Source organism: Chiloscyllium plagiosum, chromosome 21, assembly GCF_004010195.1.
Source record: "Chiloscyllium plagiosum isolate BGI_BamShark_2017 chromosome 21, ASM401019v2, whole genome shotgun sequence".
In the NCBI taxonomy this organism is placed as follows: domain Eukaryota; kingdom Metazoa; phylum Chordata; class Chondrichthyes; order Orectolobiformes; family Hemiscylliidae; genus Chiloscyllium; species Chiloscyllium plagiosum.
The window spans coordinates 7254280-7269798 of NC_057730.1; the positions used below are offsets into that span (position 1 = coordinate 7254280).

The 15519-nt window shown below is 40.9% G+C and overlaps 1 protein-coding gene across 5 annotated transcripts in view; it reads right to left on the minus strand.

The window, feature by feature from the left end:
• Positions 1-15519, minus strand: part of LOC122560502 (katanin-interacting protein) — a 137591-nt gene that overhangs the window by 83347 nt on the left and 38725 nt on the right. For 4 of the 5 annotated variants that reach the window (XM_043711165.1, XM_043711164.1, XM_043711166.1 and 1 more), the window contains 4 exons: positions 13696-13827; positions 7351-7491; positions 4322-4568; positions 1747-1887 (listed from right to left, as the gene is read on the minus strand). In XM_043711165.1, coding sequence (XP_043567100.1) covers positions 1747-1887; positions 4322-4568; positions 7351-7491; positions 13696-13827 — 661 coding nt within the window. The remainder of the gene's footprint in view (positions 1-1746; positions 1888-4321; positions 4569-7350; positions 7492-13695; positions 13828-15519) is intronic. The other variant, XM_043711169.1, reaches the window with a different exon arrangement.

Here is a 15519-nt window from a genome sequence, read left to right on the forward strand (position 1 = left end):
CCTCGTTCCGTAGTCTTTCTCTTAGGCATCTGCTGATGAAGTTGCGCGGGTATCCGTTTTTGGCGAATACCTTGTATAGGTGTTCCTCTTCTTCTTTTTGCAGTCCTGGTGTACTGCAGTGTGTTGTGGCCCTTTTGAATAGTGTCCTGATGCAGCTTCGTTTGTGTGTTGGGGTGGTTAATTGCTGTGCTCTTCCAGCACCACTGATCCAAAATCTGGTTCTTTCATAGTTTAGGACTTGGTCTGTGTGTGTGGCTTTCCTGTATACTCTTGTAGGGAATTCTCCGTCTGGTGTTCTCTGAACCATCACGTCTAGGAATGGGAGTTGGCTATCCTTTTCTTCTTCTCTCGTGAATCGGATTCCTGTGAATGTGGCGTTGATGATCCGGTGTGTTTTTTCTATTCTCGAGCTACAAATCTTCGCACAAACTTTGATCATGTAGGTATCTGGTGAAATCTGAGGACTACGTTCACTGAGCAATCTCTGCCACTAGATGGAGGCTAGGACTTTCCTGTGATTCAGAACAAGTGAAGTCAGAAGAACAACAGACCCCAGGACTCCAGAGAACAGAGAACAGGGCTTATGCCCGAAACGTCGATTCTCCTGTTCCCTGGATGCTGCCTGACCTGCTGCGCTGTTCCAGCAACACATTTTCAGCTCTGATCTCCAGCATCTGCAGACCTCACTTTCTCCTCAACAGAGAACAGGAGGCAAGGCTGAGGCAAGGAGCAACCACAGGGAGTGAGGGCGGCAAACAATGCTGGTGGGAAGCAAGGCTTGGGAAGCAGGAAATTTATTTCCAGGAGCAAGAGGGACTAATGGCGAGAGTGGCAATGCTTTGGGAAAGTCTTGTGAGCACTGGAACTATTAGTTGTGAATTGTTTAAATGGATGCACTAACTCAGAATCAACATTCTTTTAATTTATGTTAAGCAAGGATTACTGTACTGTCCAAAGCCTGACCACCTTCAGCACTTCATGGATGACTTCCCATTAACATAAGGTCAGAAGTGGGGGTGTTCACTGGTGATTGTGTGATATTCAGCATCACTTGCAATTCCTCAAAAAATGAAGCAATCTACATCATATGCGGTAGGATTCGGACAACATTTGGACACTAATAAGTGGCATTCATGAATATTTAATTAAAAAGAAGACATTCACAGCACAAAAGTGCCAGGCAACAACCATTTCCAATAAGGGAGAATCTAAACACTATCGCTTGATGTTTAATTGCATTACCTTCACTGAATCCTCCACTAGTAACATTCTGGTTTCTAGAGATCAGAAACTGAATCAGATCAGCCCTACGTAAACTGTGGCCATGAGAGCAGACCAGAGGCTGCAAATTGGTTCAATTGAAGAAGTGGTTCATCACCACTTGCTCAAGGGCAAACTGGGATGAACAATAAGTGCCTTTGCCACATCCTATAAACAAATACAAAATTATATGCTTTGTACTCCAGTATAACATCAGTACTAAATGGGACAGAAAACAAACGCTTCAAAAAAATCAAACATTTCTTTCAAAACTTAACGCGAAACAACAAACCCACAGTGCTCCATGTGCTGGGTGGAAACACAATGGAATGTTTCCAATTAGTTGTTCAGCTGTTTGGATATTTGTCCGAAAAAGATTTACGATTCCTCGTGCTTACAGTCCTATCTTCTCACAAGTCGACAGAATGTCAGTTCTAAAGCCAAAACTTGAAACTTCATATTCCCACCATCAGAAAGAAAACTTACTTGAAATCAGGTCCACTCCATCTTGATTAGAAGAGGTGAATCTGTCAAAAGATTTACTTTTCACCAGACTGGGTTTCAAGGGAATGTAAGATTCCACATCATTTTTCCTAGCCACTGTCAGAGCTTGCTCTTTTCGACTGCCTGCAAATGATGCATTAATAAATAATCTATTTTTAATTAAAACCTACCTTACGCTGTTAACACATACTCTAACACTTCAAAACTGTACAATTTGAATAATTTTATTTAGCTCTTAATATTCTCCTTTCACACATTTACTTTCTGAAGGAAGAGCACAGCATGCTAAAATACTGCATCATAAAATCAGACAATATAAAAGGGACTAATTCAGGCCTGTAATGGCTTTAATTGAACAACTGTCCAATTTGGCCCAAACCTATAGTCTTCTCCCACTGCCCTGCCAGTTTCTTTGTATCATTTATATTACATATTTATATTATAAGGAGTAGTGCACTCTTAAATCCCATCTATCAACTGGGCGGAAAGCAATGATAGATTTTTAAAGTCTTCAGCCAAGATTTCAACTACAGCCTTTCTGTCAATATGACTCAATGACTCACATTATTAAGTTATCTATTGTGTGCTAAGAAGATGGATTATTTTTAATTTAATGTTTTATAAGACCATAGGATGTAGGACCAGAAGTAGGCTATTCAACCCTGAGTGCTCTCTACTATTTAATAAGATCATGGCTGATTTGCAAATCCTCTCCTCCACTTTTCTGCTACTTTTCCCACAGCTCTTGATTCCTTTACTGATTAAAGAATTACCTATTACAGCCTTGAGTATACTTAATGACACAGCCCTCTGCAGTAAAGAATTCCACAGATTCACCACCCTCAGAGAAGAAACTCCTCCTTCATTTCTGTCTGAAATGGGTGACCCATCAGAAATCATGTCTTCTTCTCCTGGTATTTCCCACAAGGGGAGACCTCTTGGCATCTTCTTTGTCATGCTACCTAAGAACCTTGTTTCAATAAGGTTGCTTCTCTTTCTTCTAAACTCCAATGAGTGCAGTCCCAACTTATTCAACCTCTCCTTGTCAGGGTGCCCCTCCATATCCAGGATCAACCCAGTGACCCTTCTCGGACTGTCTCTAATCTTTCCTTAGATAAGGGACTGTTCACATTATTCCAGATATGATCCAGCTAGAACTTCGTAAAACTTTAGCAAGACTTTCCTAATGTTATTCACAATTCCCTTCAAAATAAAGGTCAACTTTCCACTTGCCTTACCCATTACCTGCTAAAGTTGTACACTAGCTTTTGTGATTTATGCACTAGGATTCCCAAATCCTTTGTCCTGTAGCTCTCTGCAGTCTTTCTCCATTTAAATAATATTTAGCTCCTTCATTTCTCCTGGCAAAGTGCACAACCTCACATTTTCCCACATTATGTTCCATCTGCTAAATTCTTGCCTACTTGCTTAGCCTGTCTCTAACCCTCTGCAGGCTCTATTGTCCTAATTCTGGTCAGAAATAGTAAGTCAAGCACTATGGCAAATACAATCCAAGGATAGACTGAAAGTGTAGGAATCTTTTAAGTGCATGGTAATGGTTATTCTTTTTGATTTTCATTTTTGATTTAGCATTTGAAAAGAATAGAAATATATTTAAGTTGTCACAGTAACTTAATGGAAGAAGGAAACATAGTAATACAGCCTTGACAACAGTCATTTCATCCAACTCTGCTCTATATGTTTCCTATGCCTTCTGACAAAAAAAATGAGCTAAGGTTATGAAAGTTCCTCTGATTGTACTCATCGATTGTGGTTTAACCTTGCCATTTTTCTCATCACTTCCTCCATTTTCTGGCCTTTTACATAAACCTCCAGGATAAACACTGTTGGGATATCTGTACATTGGAGACTTTCCATGGACTGGATACCAATGTAGACAATGAACCATCTGATCGCTTTTCCTGTGTGCCTACATTGGATTTTTCCTTCCTTTCTTCGATTCAGAAGAGTCAATGTCTCGAGGAAGAGAAGGTTATCAATTTCTAATGAATTCCTCACATCCTGCTAAATATTCTGACCTTTACTCCATTTTCACCAAGTGAATGTACTCTAACGCTCATTATTTGTGCACACAGAATACAGTGCAGAAGTATAATTTAATGCCTGGATACTATTGGAAAAGAATGAAATTGTAAGCAGCGACTAATATCATAGAAGTTGAATGGCATAGGCGATGGCTAGTTAGCTCATTGTATCAGCATCTGTTCTTTACTCCTTCCAGTTTTATGCTGGAGCTATCCAAGCTAATCCCATTACCCTGCTCTTGGGAAGTATCACAGGCAGTTGGACTTAAAGCAATCATACAGATGAAGATAAATCCTTGCATTTGTAAAATAAAGCAACGTAGGAAATCGTGTGTGTTTTGGTATTACCATGCCACATTGTTTCTAAAGCAAAGGCAGTAAAAACGGTTGATTTGATAAAGAAATCTTAAAGTTCCATTCCAATAAAGCTGCATAATCCAAATTTTAAATAGTAACATGAACTTCTGTGAATCGTGAAATGCATTACATTTCTCAAATCTTACCAGACTTACTTTTTGTTCTAGGACCAAATTCAAGTACAATCAAATCTCCAGGATGCAAGGCACAGTGGTTAGCCTCTGGGCCATGCTGGAAAGATTGCTTATTCAGCTGTAGGTTCTCCAGACTGTCTGTTGATTCTCGAGTTTCAATCTGCTCTCCAATTTTCTCGTCCTCTAGAGAATCAGAGTCCTCACTGCCAGTGCTCTTTTCATCACTAAGCTGGAGGTCAGCAGTCTGCTGCAAGCTTCTTCTCAACATCTAACAAAAGAAGTAATGCATTAAGTAGTGGGTTAACAATACGACAATCAGAACGCTACTTCAATGTTGGTTTTAGGATTGTTGCAGTGTCGATGGTGGCTTAGATGGTTGTGCTCTCACCTGAGTCACAAGGTTCAAGTGCTAGTCCAGGGCTTGAGCACAGAAATCAAAGTTGACAATGCAGTGCAGCACTTTGAGGGTGCTGGAGTTAGAAGTGCTTTTTTTTCAGAACCAAACACCACAAACCTACTTCCCTGTTGCCCCAGCTACACTCTCTGGGGACATTTAAAATCCCATGGCACTGTTTGAGAAAGGACTAAGAGTTATCCCTGAAGATTTGACCAATCCCTCATCCTAACATCACTAGAAAGATTATATGATTAATGCTTTGCCATTTGTCAGAGTTTGCTGTGTATAAAATGGCTGCTTCATTTCATACATGATATGTCTGTTAGCAATTTAGTTATGTGTTGCTGGAAAAGCGCAGCAGGTCAGGCAGCATCCAAGGAACAGGAGAATCGATGTTTCGGGCATAAGCCCTTCTTCAGGCTTATGCCCGAAACGTCGATTCTCCTGTTCCTTGGATGCTGCCTGACCTGCTGCGCTTTTCCAGCAACACATTTTCAGCTCTGATCTCCAGCATCTGCAGCCCTCACTTTCTCCTCGAGCAATTTAGTTATATTGGGTGATACAGAGCAACCTTGATGATCCGGACGAGATGGACAGGCACTATTTTGTTCTGTTAATTGATTTGATGCCTCTCCTCTGGGGCGCGGAGTTTTCAGAAGTTTCCTTTTTCCTTGCTCTGCCTGCCTTGTTCCAACTCCAAGTCTTAGGGTTTGTTTCTGAGCAGACATACACTTGAGTGTAAGGGACCTGCAACATTGCCGATGCCACTCCCCATCAGTTTAATGGGATTGGCACAGTGAGCACTTGCTAAGTCCGCTCCCCATTCGGGAGACTAAGCAGCAGTACACCACGCGCCAGCAGGCCCCCACCCCACCACCATTCAACCCCACCAACCCCGTCCCCTTTCTGACCCACAATTCTGACCAACCGACTTGCCCCCAGCCCTGTTCAACCACACTGCCCCATCTGCCTCTGCCCCTCTGCCCCCACCCACCATCCGCACCTAACCCCTTCCAACGCCACTACCCATCTGCCCCAACCCCACTTTCTATGCCCCCACGGAGTGGGACCATTTGGTGCAGTCATTTTGGCGTGAACGATTCGGCGCAGCCGGTTTGGCACAGCCCAATTTTGGCGCAGAACTGTTTTGTAGTTATTCAGTAGTTTGTAGTTATTATTAAAATAAAATATAACCCATTAAAATGCCGTCAACAATTTTGTTGTCAAAACGTGGAAAGGAAAAGTGCTCATACGACAGCTATATATACATATTTGACAGATATGCTGCTGATAAGATAACAAAGTTTTGGAGACGTGAGAGGAAGGACATTTGCAAAGCTCGAATTCACGTTATAAATGGTGACCTAGTGAAACAAATTAATAAACATTTGCATGCAGCTTCGGCATCTAAGGTGGAAAGAGATACCGTCATTTCAAAGATAAAAGTACGAGCTGCTGAAACTGCAGAGGGAAGTGTTTTATTTTTATTTTCTTTTTAACGTTTTTACTAAAGAGGATAAACATTATTTTTCTTTTAATTGCTTTCATTAATGCTTTTAATTAAGCCTGAAAAGGAATAAATGTGAGCTGCACTGAAACAGTTCTGCGCCGAAATGGGTTTGCGCCAAAATGGGCTGCGCCAAACTGGCCGCGCCGAATGGTCCTACACCCACGCCCCCATCCGACCCGTCTGCTGCCTTAACCCTCCCAACTCAGGGCAGCCAGACTGGACACCAACAGTAAGACTGCTGGTGCCTTTGGGGGGGGGGGGGGGGGTGAGTCTGCAAACAGCACGTGAGACACACCCACCCACACAGCCCCTTTTACTGCAACTTTTTGTCAAGTTCCACTTTTGCCCTGAACAGGAAAATGTTGGAGAGATTATCTGGGCAAAGGGGATTCAGGGTACACACCTGTGTAGAACTCCAGGGAAAGTGTGGGGAGAGAGAGAGGGAGGGAGGGAGGTTAGTCATTTGGAGACGGTGCCTGGGCTCCCATCGATGTCCAGGACTGTTCCCGGCAACATTTCTGTAAGCTGAGTTCATTTTTAATCATTGTAGCAAAAGGCGTGATCAGTGTTGGAAACACCTCTTTGATGTAATGTTTCCATTGGGACCTCAAGATCTCTTTCAGGTAATCCCGATATTCAAATAATTGATACTCAGATAATCGAGGTTCCTCTGTACATGGCTGTGGATTTATTAGGCATTGTAGAATATCTGTGGTCGCATACAGGGTTCTATCTGTGAGAGTACTAAGATATTACATCAATTAAATTACAATTCGTCCAATTAGTTTGGGAAACTGAGTCGGAATGGACGAGTTGGGCTGAAGGGTTTGCTTCTGTGCTCTTTGACTCTGTGACTCCATTGCAACAGTGACTGCATTTCAAAAAGCACTTCAATGACTGAAAAGTGTTTTGAGGCATCTAATTAATGGTATGGCATTTAAGTACAAGTCGCCCTTCTGTTCCTTTTTGATCAAATAGTGATGTCCTTCAGGATATGCTCCACAAATGACTCCATTACATGGCTGACATGGACAACTAGGGATGGGCAAGAACTCTTATGTATAAACTACTTATCAGATTTAAGGTATCCTGTATTATTTATGCCCAATAATGGGAAATTAACTATTTGCTGCTAGTGCATACCTTAACTTCGTGTATGTTCAGGAGTATTTTTTCATTGCCATCAGAGCCGATGTCATCTGCAATCCTTCCAGGTTTTATGAAGGAAGAATTTGAAGGAAAACAAGAGTTGTTTCTAATCCTGGTAGAATCATCAGTGAGAATCTGCAAGTAATTGAGAAAACAAAAAAAAAAACAATTAATGGCATGAAGGAACAAATCCCTGTATTTGCCTGAAAGCATCAGCAATGAGGCTTAATACCTTAGAATTACCTTCACTCTGCCCTTTCCCTTCCCCAAACCCCACCGTCCACATTCACTAACCAAAACCCAACCCCACGCCTCTTTCCAGAAGCCCTCATACCTTCACCAAAACTCTCTACTTTCAACACATCCGAAAAACTCACTGCCTTACCCCTGCCCCGTACATTCCCCACAACAGTCTGTCCTCGCCCACTCTACACTCGGGCTCCTTTAAAACCACTATGAAAATTCAAGTTTCAGTTGTTGTAGGACATGCCCCAATCTTAAGCAGCTAGTTTCTTAAACTCTCTCTGAAATAAGACAAAATTCTTCTTCTATTAATGGAGTTTCCCCATCTATGACCGCGTCCGGAACAACACTGAAGCATTTGCAACAGGAATATAATCGTAGAACCATAGAATCTAGGGGCAGGAATGGCCACATAAGAAATTAAGATAATGTAAGTAATATGGCACTCTCAATTAAGGTATGCATAATAAAACCAGTTGCTGATTGTTTATTTAAAATGTCAGAAGCATGAATATCTTGAAGTACAAGCAAACTTTTAGCACAAGGTCAGGCTGAGCTGTTTAAATTTAAATATGCAACAAACAAGACTATTGACAAAATATAAAAGAAAGTGGAAGACTTAAAACTTCATTAAAAACAGAAATAGAAGGCAAATGAAAACTGCAGTTAAAAAGAAATGAGAAAAGGAGATTAGCTGCAAAACCAAAGAACATGAGCAACATCTCCCAACTTCCAAAACCATCAGACTGTATCACTGAGTATATCACACATGCAAGGATCATGTCTCAAGTACTTGTGCATGAATCACAGTCCTTATTCAACAAATAAACTAGTTCATGAATGGACATCATTACTGAGCACAATCAAAGACACTTCCAGAGCTTTCTCATGTTTATCTAGACTCCTTTAAAGGCATCGATGCGATTTACTACAACTATCTTCCGAGAGTGGAAACCAGGAGACTGTCGGGAAAGTAAGTTCTCCATTTAAAAACTTACCTCATGGGAGAAGCAGCCTTCATTGCGGTTGAATTGCAGTTCGGGAAGGCGACTGAATTGATACATTTGGGCAGCGGTTGATTCTGAGACACTACATGTTTAGTGTCTCCCGCCTGCCCTCCTCCTCTAACCAAAAAAAAGACTTGTGGTGTGTTGATAAAATAAGGCTTTTCTAATTCTTCTGTATCATGTATTTGATTAAAAGTTTAGTTTTTTAAAATTTATCTATTAATTGGTTATTTAAAAAAGACCATAGCAGAGAAGTATTAGAAATTATTTAACTCATAAATGTATATAAAGTAATACAGTAATTAACTAAGTAGAGATGGCTGAGCAGATGATGTGCTGTAGCTGTATGATGTGGGAGCTGGCTGATCCCGTTGTGAATGGCAGTGACCACATCTGCAGCAAGTGTTGATTGCTGGAGGAACTCCAGCTCAGAGTTGATTATCTGGAATCTGAGCTTCAAATGCTGCGGCATATCTGGGAGGGAGAGAGTTACCTGGACGTTTTGTTTTAGGAGGCAGTCACACCTGGCAGATTAAGTAATTCAAATTCAGTTAGTGATCAGGGACAACACTGTGTGATTACAAGTGAGGTAGGTAGGGGGATCCTGAGTTAAGGAGTAGAGGAGAATTAGTTTTTGACCTTATCAAACAGGTATAAGATGCTTGCTCCCTGTGTGGATGAGGAAGAGGGCTGCGGGGAGGATGAGCCAGCTGATCACAGCACCATGGTGCAGAAGGCCACTCAAGAGGGGGGAGCAAAAAGACAAGTGGTACTTACAGGGTATTCTATCATTTGGAAGATAAGTGGTATCCTTTGCAAGCCAGATTGGGGGTCCTGCATGGTGTGTTACCTGCCCAGTGCCAGGGTGCTATACATCTCTGACCGGGTTGAAAGGATATTGGAGCAAGAGGGGGAGGGGGAGGGTCCAGATGTTGTGATCCATGTTGGGACTAAGAATATAGGCAAGGCTAGGAAGGAGGACCGGTTTGGGGATTATCAAGCACTAGGAACGAAATTAAGGAATGGGTTCTTGAGGGTCATAACCTCCGGATTAACCATGCCCGAGCCATGTGCGAATTCGCTTAGGGGTAAGAGAATTATGGAAGTGAACACGTGGCTGAGGGAATGGTGTGGGAAAGAGGGTTCCATTTCATGGGGAATTAGAATCAGTTTTAGAACCGGAGTTGGGGGGGGGCATCTATACTGATGGGATAGTCTTCACCTGAACTGATCTAAAACCAGTGTTCTAGTGAAAAGGATAATTAGGGTGGTCACTAGGACTTTAAACTACTGAGTCGGGGGAAGGGAAAGGGAAAACGACAGGAAGTATGATGATACATAAAAAGGTAAGCAGCAGGTTAGCATGTGTGCAGGAAGGTTTAAGTTCAAGGCAGACTATGAAAGAAGTAAAAAGGGAGGATAACTCAGGAGATATTATCAGAGATATTGCAAATCATGAGGGAAAGAAAGCTAGCATAAAGGCACTTTACCTGAATGTTCGTAGCATTTATAACAAGGTTGATGAGTTAATGGCACAAATCATCGCAAATGAATGTGATTTAGTAGCCATTGTGGAGACATGGTTACATGATGTTCATGACTGTGAGTTAAATATCTAGGGGTATCAGACTATTTGGAAGGACAAACAGGAAGGTGAGGGAGGTGGTGTAGCTCTGATATTCAAGGATGACATCAGGGCAGTGATGAGGGATGATATAGGTTCTATTGAGAATAAGGTTGAATCCATTTGGGTGGAAATTAGAAATGCTAAGAAGAAAATGTCACTGAAAGGTGTAGTCTATAGGCTACCAAATAATATCACATTAGCATGGGCAATAAACAAAACAAAACTAATGCCTGAAAAAATGGTATGGTAATTATCATGGGAGGATTTTAATCTATATGTAGATTGGTCGAACCAGCTTGGTCAGGGTAGCCTTGAGGAGGAGTTCGTTGAGTGTATCCATGATAGTTTTCTTGAACAGTATGTAATGGAACTGACGAGAAGCAAGCTATCCTAGATCTGGTCCTGTGTAATGAGAGTTAATGACCTCTTGGTATCCTCTTGGTAGGAGCAACCACAGTATGGTTGAATTTAGAATACAAATGGAGAATGTGAAGGTAAAATTCAATACCAGAATCCTGTGCTTAAACAAGAGAGACTACAATAGAATGAGGGAGGACTTGGCTAAAGTAGACTGGAAACAAAGATTTCATGGTGGGACAGTTAACGAACAGTGGAGGACTTTCAAAGCAGTTTTTCAAAGTGCTCAGCAAAAGTATATTCCAGTGAAAAGGAAAATCTGTCAGAAAAGGGGGAATCTGCCATGGGTGACTAAGGAAATAAGAGAGAAGGAATTCAAAGTGGCCAAAACAGCATGAAACTAGAAAACTGTGAAAACGTCAAAGGTCAACAGGAAGCCACAAAAAGACTTATAAAGAAAAGTAAAATAGACCACGAGAAAAAACTAGCACACAACATAAAGACAAAGAGCAAAAGTTTCTAAAAATATATAAAATGAAAAAGAATGGCTAAAGTAAACACAGTCCTTTCAAGGATGAGAAGGGGCATTTAGTTATGGGATATGATGAAATGGACCAGGCATTGAATAGGTATTTTGTATCAGTCTTCACAGTGGAGGACATTAATAACATGCCAGTAATTGGCAAACAGACGAAGGTCGGTGAGGACCTGGAAGCAATCATTATTATGGAAGAGGTAGTGTTGGGCAAGCTAATGGAGCTAAGGAGAGACAAATCTCCTGGCCCAGATGGAATATATCCCAGGGTCCTAAAAGAGATGGCGGGAGAAATAGCAAGTGTGCTGGCGGTAATTTTCCAAAATTCACTGGACTGTAGGGCAGTCCCAACAGATTGGAAAACAGCAAATGTGACACCATTGTTTAAAAAAGGAAGTCGACAAAAGATGGGGAATTATAGACTGGTTAGCTTAACTTCTGTTGTGGGAATGATGCTTAAGTCTATTATCAAGCAAGAAATAGCAGGACATCTCAATAGAAATTGTCCCGTTGGGCAGACGCTACATGGGTTTATGAAGGGCAGGTCATGTTTAATTAATCTTTTGGAATTCTATGAAGATGTTATGAGCAAGGTGGACAACGGGGACACAGTGGCTGTGGTGTTCCTAGATTTCCAAAAGGCGTTCAACAAAGTGCTGCACCAGAGGCAGCTGCATAAGGAGGAATGGCGTTATGGGTAAAGTATGAGCATGGATAGGGGATTGGTTGACTTACAGGATGCAAAGAGTAGGGATAAATAGTGCTATTCTTGCTGGCAATCAGTGACATGTGGTATGTCTCAGGGATCGGTGTTGGGACTGTAATTATTTACAATTTATATGGACGATTTGGAGTTGGGAACCACATGTAGGGTGTCAAAGTTTGCAGATGACACTAAGACGAGTGGCAGAGCAAAGTGGGTACAGGACTGTGACATTTTGCAGAGGAACAGAGATACATTAAGTGAGTGGGCAAAGGTCCGGCAGATGGAATACAATGTAAATAAATGTGAAGTCATCCATTTTGGTAGGAGTAACAGTAAAAATGATTACTACTTGAATGGTAAAAAGTTGCCGCATGCTGCTAAGCAGAGGGACTTGGGTGTCCTTGTGCATGAATTACAGAAGGTTGGTCTGCAGGTACAAGTAATTAGGAAGGCAAATAGAAATTTGTCCTTCACTGCTAAAGGGATTGAGTTTAAAAGCAAAGAGGTTTTGTTGCAGTTGTACAAGGTGCTGGTGAGGCCACACCTGGAGTACTGTGTGCGGTTTTGGTCCCTTATTTGAGAAAGAACATACTGAGACTGGAGGGGCTGCAGAGGAGGTTCACTAGGCTGGTTCCGGAGTTGAGGGGGTTGCCTTATGAGGAGAGACTAAGTAGACTGGGATTACATTCTTTGGAATTCAAAAGAATGAGGGGGGAATCTTATAGAAAGACATAAAATTATGAAGGGAATAGAAAACATAGAAGTAGAGAGGATGTTTCCACTGGAAGGTAAAGCTAGGACAAGACAGCATAGCCTCAAGATTAGAGGGAGCAAATTTAGGATTGAATTGAGGAGGAACGTCTTCACCCAGAGGGTTGTTAACCTACAGAATTACTTGCCCCGGGAAAGTTGACACTACTTCAATAAATATGTTTAAAGCTAAGGTAGGTTTTTTTTGGAACAATAAAGGAATTAAGGGATATGGTGAGAGTGCAGGTAAGTGGATCTGAGTCCACGAGATAGTCAGCCATGATCATATTGGATGGTGGAGTAGGCTCGAAGGGCCAGATGACCTACTCCTGCTCCTGGTTTTTGCATTCTTATGCTCTTATCTTTGTAGCAGCAAGTCCCACATTCCTTATTTAATTGAATTTTACCCCAAGATGAGGACCAACTCTACGAGTGGAAATACAATCAATATGGTTACCCTGGAAACCCTCTCTATAATGTTAAAGGCCACAATTAGAAAGACCACAATCTAATAGGGCATGACAGGGTGGATAGCGACGGGACATTGCCAATGACTAGTAACTGCAGAACCAAGGAATCATCCCAGGATGAAGGGTAAGCATTTAATGAATGAGGAGGAACTCCTTCTCTCAGAGTGTGATGAGACTATGGAATTTTCTACACAGAGGTCAATCATTGAGTTGCTTCAAGTCAGAAACCATGGAAACTAATGACCGTAAAGGCTATGGACACAGAGCAGGCAAATAACACTGAAGAGATTATCAGTCATAATCTAGAAAGGTGGAAAAGGCTTGAATACTCCTATTCTTAGGGTCTAATGGCGATGGTTTGCGGGTGATTAAGGGATTAGAGTGATAAAGGGTAACATGGAAAGAGGTAATCAAAGTAGGAGGAAGCTCATTTAGAGTACGTACACCAGTTGGGTTTAGTATGTTGAATATATAGAAAGCAGAGAAACAAGTTAATGTCTAAAGAAATGTAGATCCTATTGGCCTGTGATCACTTTGCAAGACAACCTAGTGCAGCAAATAAAAACTTCATCTACTGAGTGAAGTTGTTTAAATACTATGACAGACAAAACTTTTCATTATTGTTGTCTTCTGTTTAAAATTACCTTAGAACAACTAGATGGTATATCCTCTGTCTCCATATCAACACTTTCATAAGCTTCAAAATCATCGGAGTAATCTACAGGTGGACCAAGGTGCAACTGTGTTCCTTTTTCTGTTTTAATATTGACAGAACTCTGTAATAATATGGAAATGTTATTTGCATCAGAAATTAATATACCTTAGCAAACACAAAATCTGAACTGAAAATTGAACTTAAATCTCAGTGGTACAAAACAGCCCACCTCGCAATCTATGTCTTTCAGGATTTACCAGTTTTCAGTGTACAGAGGAAGATAAAGGCATAGTGATATTGTCACTGGATGAATAATCCGGAGCCCCAAATTAATGTGCTGGGGACATGACTTCGATTGACAAAATTTAAATCCAATTTTAAACAAAAATCTGCTTTAGAAGCTGGTCTAATTGTGGCCTTATAACCATTGACAATTGTTGTAAGTAACCATCTGGTTCACTGATGGCCTTTAGGAAAGGAAATCTACCTAGTTGGGCATACATGTGGCTCCAGATCCACAGAAAAGTGATTGACTTTTAAAATGGCGCAGCAGGCAACTCAGTCCAAGGGCAATTAGGGATGGACAACACATACCAGCCTTGCCAGCCACTCCAACAACCCATGAAGAAACGTACTGTGGCATGACAGGGAAAAGAATAGAAGTGAATCTATCTGACAAGGAACATCGGAACTGGAACCGTGTTCAACTGGAAATTTCTAAATCTTGCATAAAAATTCAAACAGAGACCAAATAGATGAAAGGGTCACATTGAAACATTTACTGACAATATTTTCTGTACTTGAAGAATGAGCAAGACAAACATTTTTGGGCCAACATTTGGGGTACTTCGGGTACTGTGGTCATGAATCAAAAGGTGTAGGTTATTCACGTCCAATTTGCTCAATAAGCAACAGCTTTTGAATAATGTAGGCTGGTGCTCCATGTGGACGATATTTGCCTCGTTTACTAAGAACCTGCATTCTTTAATTGTTTAAATGAACTGATCTTGTACTGTCGATACAGGTTCAAAAATGGACAACTGAAAAAAGAGGAGGGATGTGTTGTATAGTCCTTTGCATTGCAAAAATTAATTCTGAACTGTCTCATGACACCTTGACTAAAATTTCTTTAAATATAATATCCAATTATGCTCTTAACTACAAATTAATTTTACCAAAGTCCTGTTAACAACTGATTCCAGTTAAACATAACACAATATGTTCAGAAAAGAATGTACCTAAATTTCATGTTGTAAATCATGAAGGGGAAACAATAGCAAAAAGTAATGAGACTTATTGAGCTGACCTTAAATAACTTATAAAAAACTTGAATTTATAATTTATAGGGATGTCCTGAAAGCATTCCTCAGAGATCAACATTTCCATTGATTTATTGGAGTCCACGACTTGTGACTAACTAAAATGGTAAAGGCTCATGCGAGAAGGCAAAAAACATAGACAGACTTTGTCAAGAGCATACAGAGTTGTTAAGACATCGGGGGCAGCACACAAATTTCCAACACCATTGCCCCACATGCAACATTGTCTGCAGCTCACTCATTGTACTTATCAGCCATTTCAAAACCCATTGAATCATAGTGAAATTAAATATTCTTGATCCTAAGAGACTGCTTAAGAGAAGATAATTTGCGTACTCTAATCTCTTCACAAATGGCAATAACTTAGTTATATTGCTCGCCAGTAAACTGTACTGACAATGGGAAGAGGTCTGCCACAATAAATTCGAAATGTACTGAGAGCACAACAAGACCAGCCACTTAAACACTTTTAGCTTGACTAGTATTAGTCCAAA